Below are 7,284 nucleotides of genomic sequence, written 5' to 3' on the forward strand. Positions count from 1 at the left end.
TTTTGGCTGTTTTACAATAACTTCCTCGTAGAACATTTTTCTCTTTAATAAACAGTTTCAAATGATTTGCATGCAAAAACTCATAGCACATTTTTAGAAGCTATTCTTTTGTCAAAATGTTCGATTTATCTATGGAAACGCTTATTTTGCCACACCGAAAACATGTGTAAAATCTACTGCAAATCGAAGACTATCATGTACGATTTCTAATATTTCTGAATTCTAGATGGTTGCTAGGAAATTCTGGAAAAACATGAATAAAATCACATATTTTTTTAATATTGAAAAATTCATTGAATTCTCGATTTCTGACCCATCGTGCACTTAAGTCATGTTGAGTTGGTACTTTGTGCGAAAACAGGTGCTATTGTTTAATTAAATGAATTAGTAACAGTGTGCAGTGTTCTTTTGCAATCCGGAGAGTGCTGTTGAGTGGGATGTTATTTTCGTTGTTGGTCCTCCGCTGATGAATAAACAGTTTGCACTTAGCAGCAGTGCTCGAGTGCGAATCCTTCGGAGCCGGGGCCAATTAGCCGGCAGCTTGTTTCAGGATCGTGAAATAGCTGTAAGAAGCTCGGAGAATCTGCAAAATGCAACGGCACCTAAGTTCACTTAAGAGGTTTGGTTTCGCTTAAATTGTTTTCCTACCGCCAGGAAAGTATCCAGTGACATCGAAACAATGTAGGCTTTCATGTCAAGCGGTTTGTTGCTGTAGCAGATGAAGGTGATCAAATGGCGGTTAACCGAGCGGGGATAGTTATACCAGTCGTTCATGAATGCCGAGCTGGAAAGAAGGTTGGCCTGGAAGGATTGGGAAGGTGAAATATGGTAGGACAGTATTTTTGATGAATTATTTCACTCACCTGATAGTGTATCTCGTTGGCGTGCCAATAATAGAGGAACAGCATAGCGGTCATGGTCATAATATAGCAAATGTCTATAAATATTTGCACAAATGAGTTTGTCTAGAATACAAACAAAAAACTTTTTCAATGTGCTATTGTGCTTCATAGCTATGCAATTGTAATTTTTAAAATATTCAGGTTACGTTTATCATGTATTTAGTGAGAGTTAATTGAACCTAGTTAGTTAATAGAGGATGCAGACAAGGAATCCGTATACATTGAAAGACTTCTATTCTAGGTAGTTTCAACAATTTTATTCCGCAACATCAGTGTATCACCACTTGCACAGAATATGACAATGATTGAACACCACGTACGTAGCGATTTTCTGAGCTTCGCATTGCTGTTTTCGAGAACTTTCTCTGTGTTGGTAATCATTGGTTCATTATCAAATAACAATATTGCGCCCTGTGATTGTCATGACAATTTTTCCTTTGATTGTATCCTAATCCGCAAAAGTTGGGATAAACCGGATAAACGGTAGTGAGCGAGCTTGCTTTGTTTGTTTTTCGTCTCCTTTGATGACAATTTGATTCACTGCTGATGCCTATGGACCGATGCACGAGTTCACTAATTTGACGTTTGAGCGGTACTGAATTCACTGGTTTCCATGGTCACATAAATAACATGGCCCTGCTAAAACGTCAAATAGTGAACCCGTGCACAGGTCCATTGCATTGTAGTCGCTGCGATAAATGCCTTCTTGTTAAATACAATCGGATTTGATGGAACACTGTTTTTAGAGGTTCATCCCAGTCTTCTCAGACGAACACCGAACACGTTGGTTCAGGCGGTTCCGTACTCTCCTTGTACACTGTTATCGTATGCAAATCGAAACTCTCGAACCTGAACCTAAACCCAAACATGTGTAAAGTAAACATTGGTTCAAATGCCGCACAGTGCGTTGCTACATAGACAAAAATCAAAATTCAAGTTATTTTACCCGGCGATAATAAGTATCCACAAGTGTTTATAGATAGTATCCGTTCTTGAAACAAGTATTTATAAGTTATACAATGCATTAAAACTTCTACAACAAGCGTCGAAAGTGACAGTTGACGGAGAAGCAGAAAAACTCAATTTTGTCGCATGTTTTCAGCATTCGTTTCAACTAGAACGGAGAGTGTTGAAACCAATCTATTCAATTAAAATCTAAAACAGAACATGGCTAAAGGTTGATAAAGTATATTTGATATGATAAAAACACCAACTTTCACTTTGAATATGGAAATCGGTACGTTGAGTTAGCTATGAAATCAAACTTATGAAATACCGTAAAATCGGGTGTAATTGATCAGAAGGGTGAAATTGATCATCGTATCACACGATTTTATTTATTCGTAATGGAGCACAAATATCAATGTAAGCTACAGTAAATGAACGTTGCTTGTCGTGACTATTGTAGAATTGTGTGTTGTGAAGTTTTTTGCGTTAAAGAATGTTTATTACTATGAAAATAACGTAAAATTTCAAAATCATGCACGGTGCAGTATTGACAAACAGCTATGAACTTCTTATCGTCATATCTTTGAACCCTACAGTTGATGATCATCGTCACAAAATAGAGTTGATGGAAAGGTTTGGGCATAAGGATCAGAAGATCCACGGTTCATGTACAGTTATCTTACATAATTAACAGTAATCAACAGTAAACAGCATATCATGACTAGTCATGACATTACCAGTTGTATTTTGGAATTTTGAGTAATACATGCCGAACATGAAGGTTTTTTGAACGGTTTGAGCAATGTGTGGGTAGGGCTCATTCACATGTTTCATAACGGAATTTTTGGCACCCACCCCCTCGTAACGCTTTTTGTATGAATATACTACATTTACATTTACATTTTTTTACATTTCTTCCTGTACTTAAATTTTGAAAGTTGTGCTTTTTCTTACTATGATTATTGCCCAAAAATCGTAAAAATATCCCTCCACAGAATTCGCAAAAATAGCAATCACATATCCACTAGACTTGCCGAGATCATACAAAACATGCGAAGAAAAATTGTGTTGCTCTAACGAACTTAGACATTCGGTCTAACGGTTACATCAACATAAATCGATTTGTCCAACTTGGAGCGGAGTAAATGTTGCTCAATCCGTCTGGGCGTCTGCGGGTTGCATAAGGTTGACCTGAAGGGAATGTAAGTAAGGAACGCTGAGAACATATCTCGCATAACTTGTGATCTCGCCCTTAAAGCCATTTGTAACCGAATGCGTAGCTTGTTTTTACCGAGCCAACGAATGGATTTAAACGTTATTCATTTATTCTACGATAAAGAGAAGATCCTCCTCCATCTCCTCTGGTGATGGTTTTCATACTGGTCTATTCATTAGCTTAGAAACAAGGAGCTACCCACTCGGTTACCATTGGTTTTAGGTCGAGATCTCAAGTTATGCGCAGAGAATAGCAGAAAACTCGGAGCGGTGCAAAATATGCATGTGCTGCACCCGACTTTTGTGTGCGTCTCCTGTTTTTGTTGAGTGACACAAAAGAAGGTGCGAGTATTGCCGCAACTGTGTGAGAGACAAAATATAGCTCCAGCTCTACTCTTTAAAACTCTTGGAGTAAAGCACAATGCGCTTCGTTTGGTGCTTTTCATTGGAAACATAATTGAGAACGTATGTGACTGACGGCGGTGTCGAATCATCTTTTGCTTGCTCTACAATTCAAAATCATTTTAGGGTTTATTCACAAATTTCATAACGCCGGAAATAGCCATTTTTGACACCCTCCCACCCCCTCGTAATGCATCCCCCCCCCCTTCAGCGTTATGAAATTTGTGAATGGGCCCTTACGTAGAAAGTACGTGAATTTGAAACTAGGACGTAGGACATTTCTTACAATGTTCGGAAATTATTTTGTAATTAGAGGCCGTTCATTAATTAAGTAAGGAGTTATGTGTAGGATGAGTCATGTGGAGGGGGCAGGAAGTTGTTTGTTACGTGCCAGACAAATTATTTTTAATTTTATACAACAAATGTTCCCTCGGGAGTGGGCGCGTCAAAAAAACTGACAAAACTTTTGACACTTCCGTGGACAAGCAATTCTTGACTTCGCTTTCCTTGTAAAAAATCCAGAGGGATGACGTCCTATTTTTTCACTATGGAATTTGACAGCTTGAGCTGTGCCTCCTTATCGGGAGCATTATTTATGAGTGAGCTTCGCTTTCGTTTTATAAGAGGCAACAGAAAAAGATCCTCGTAGCAATCTCTTGAAAAAATATTACCGCCTTCGGTCTTCCCGCATTTGATAGGTATTTGCGTTTCAAACGCACACAGCAATAACATATGTCGAATTCATTTTTTAGCCTAGGTTGAAACTGGCGCAACCCGTTCAGTTTCAACCCCAACCCGATTCAGGTTCGACCGAACCGAACTACAATTTGCTTCAAGCTTGTTTATGTGTTGATCACCGATCCAGTTCCTTAAAACGAAAACGACAATAAACACAACGATCACACGAAAATATTGTCAGATATATTGAATCTAATCAAAGTAATAGTTTGTTCAGGAAATTGTCAAATCTCCTGGTCAACACGAAAAGTATGGGGCTCTGCACAAAAATCATTCCCTCTCGTTCACTCTTTCATAAAATTAGTAAACAACAAGGCCAGTAAACGTCAAAATCCGATGCAAAATGAAAAAAGTGCAGAGCCCCTTACCGAAGTCGTCGAAATTAGGCATTTTACGGCGAAATTCTCTCTCTTTCGCTCTTTAACAAAACTTGAAAGCAATGGTGCCAGTACCTGTCAAATTTGACATAATTGACACTGCCAATCGACGTATTGGCTTATTGATACACGATATAGTTGAAAACAGCGTGCAAATTACTTGAAAGATAATGATATATTACTAAAACTGCTGAAACTTTTCTTACTTGTACCAATAGTTGCGGTAAAGTGTTCCTATAGTGGAGGATCCCATAAGAAAACAATGGATACTGCAACTATAGGAACGCAAATTAAAATTATACCGCAACTAAAGGAACAGTGTACCGATATTGGAGGTATAATTTTTCACTGACATGCCGTGGATTACTGCGATGAAATCATTTTTCTCATTAAATCAATGGTCGTTCCTTCCCGTTACAACATTAATATGTTCATTAATTGTGCTTCTTGAATTTAAACGGTTAAATGAAGATCGTGCTTAGTACCTCCACTATTAGTACATCTACCCCATGTGTGAGGCGAAATCATGTATGATTTATGAAGTAAACAAACGTTTGTGTGGTTTGTTTGAAAGTGGCGTCCATCCGTACTCCGTCAACAAAGCAAAGTGATGTCATTTGAGAGAGCCTTGACTAATGCTCAGAGAGATTCTCAGCAATGGCACATGGGAGTTTTAGCGTTTTAGCACACATAAAAGAATGGGTGTAACACAATTCATATTGCACTAGCACGTCTCTTTCAAATTGGACGTGCTGTCTCCCGGTAGCGCGTGCTGCACCGAAAGAGTTTTGAGTCGCACCCTATCCCTGGTTATGCGAGATATTATCTGGTATTCTCATTGAAGTTATACCGAGAAGACTTTGCAGAATACCGTGCAGTATAAATGCATTGCTTACTGCACATTTTCAGAATTCCTTTGGTGAATATTCAAGTCATGCCATCAAATATTCAGCAATTATGCTCGAATTTTATAGAAAAACTGCGGACAGATACGCGAATATGATCAGTGAAGTTATGTTAATTCGACAAGATATAGAGCGTGCTGTCATAAAATTGCTTAAATTAAAGAATGTACTCCTGTTTCCCCAACACTTACCGAAGAAGCTTCAAACAGCAGTGCGCAAAGTAACACAGAAAATACCACAAAGTCCATAAACATGGCACCCCTTGTCAAGGCTTCCAATTCCCGAGTGTACTCGAAGATCTTGTGCTGCTGTTGAATGCATTCCACAATCAGCTCCTTCCGAACGTTACATCGTTCCTCTTCAGGATCTACGACGCACTTGATTTTCCGTCCGCTACGCATTCCCGACACTGCATACTGTTCCAGGTTAGCCAACTTGTAGTTCAGGGCCATCAACGCAGTTCGAGCGTACAGCATCAAGCTAACCATAAAAACATGCCAACATGGAACAATTAGCTGACCCACATACATGATGTACAACTGTATGAGATAAATGGTGGCAAAGCTGTCCACGATGTTGTCCGTTGGATACCAAGAACGCAAAATCGTGGGCGGGTCGAAGGGTTCCGTTGAGTTGAACGAATCCATGGATTTCAGGGATTGATATTGAACCAACGCGTAAACACACATGGTATTGGCCGTAACTAATGCACAAATCCAAAATGCTGCAGTCAAACGATTCATGTATTTAACATTGTCCCAGAAAATTTCCTTCTCCGGAGCATTTCCAAATCGAAGCAGATGCTGGACACCTTCGTCAGCGACTTTTATAGCGTTGTTGAACCCTGTGGAAATTTCAATGTAACGACAAACATCCTCGTGTTTCAATACTGAAAACTCACTAGCACGATTCCAGTAGAAATGCAGAATTCTCACGATTGTTGTTGTAAAAAGAAGCGTAGTGGCCGCATTGGCCGTCATTTCGGCAATGTTTCCCCACACCTGATAGAGATCGACATACTGCGTAACGTTAAACGCCAGCATGGACGCCGTGAAGCAAACTCCCCTAAAGCAGTTCAACTTCTTAAACGGTTGGCTCTTATAGAGCAAAATCCCATAGTATTTCAACCCGTTGATGGTCAACCGGAGCAACGGATTGTCGTAAACGTCGTCCTCCTGGATCCATTCGTCTTTCAGCTGCATGTTGACTGTCACTCGCCGCTCGTCAAATACTGCGGCGGTCGCAGTGCCCTCTAAGCCGTCTTATCAAAGCCCAAGAAGCAATTTAGACAGAGTGACAATTAACACTAATTATATTCGAATTAGCATGCCCTCCCTTTGATGATGATTTCATGGACTAATGCCGACGAGTTCGCCGCCATTAGCGTAGGTAAATGCTTTGAAATATGAATTTTGTTTGTGTACGTCCAAGGAAGCAGGATGGTCCTGCATCTGTCAATACCGATTAGTAGTAAGACTGGACGACGCGGGCGTGGCCAGGATTTACTTCAAGGGGCGAAGCAAGTGATCTCAAAATTCAATTGAAGGACGTTAGATGACATGTACAGGGGATAGGCAAAATGATTGAGACAGCGAAAATTTTGCACAAATTAAAATGCTTATAACTTTATGACAAATGGATGAAATTCGATGCATCTAGAAGCAGTTGACGGCATATTTGGTCTAGTTTCAGGAACTTGCTCAGCCACACCTTGGCTTTGCTTTGACACCTAGGCTTTGCTTCTGATAGCTGCTGAAAGCATCATTTTTAAGTTTGATGCCCGCTTGGATATAGCTC

General features: G+C 39.8%; 1 protein-coding gene and 1 long non-coding RNA gene across 2 annotated transcripts; both read right to left on the reverse strand.

Annotated features, from left to right (window-relative positions):
- Nucleotides 1-221: 221 nt before the first annotated feature.
- Nucleotides 222-6,736, reverse strand: LOC5575026 (odorant receptor 56a). Its single transcript, XM_001661709.2, has 5 exons — nt 6,389-6,736; nt 5,679-6,331; nt 864-965; nt 649-801; nt 222-583 (listed from the first exon to the last, which is right to left on the reverse strand). The coding sequence occupies exons 1-5, from the start codon at nt 6,687-6,689 to the stop codon at nt 530-532; spliced, it is 1,263 nt and encodes a 420-aa protein (XP_001661759.2). The 5' UTR covers nt 6,690-6,736; the 3' UTR covers nt 222-529.
- On the reverse strand, nt 2,530-5,671 carry LOC110676878. Its single transcript, XR_002500797.1, has 2 exons — nt 5,433-5,671; nt 2,530-3,041 (listed from the first exon to the last, which is right to left on the reverse strand). It is a non-coding gene; the product is annotated as an uncharacterized LOC110676878 (long non-coding RNA).
- Nucleotides 6,737-7,284: the final 548 nt, after the last annotated feature.

The sequence above is a fragment of the Aedes aegypti genome, chromosome 1 (genome assembly GCF_002204515.2).
Source record: "Aedes aegypti strain LVP_AGWG chromosome 1, AaegL5.0 Primary Assembly, whole genome shotgun sequence".
Taxonomy (NCBI): Eukaryota; Metazoa; Arthropoda; class Insecta; order Diptera; family Culicidae; genus Aedes; species Aedes aegypti.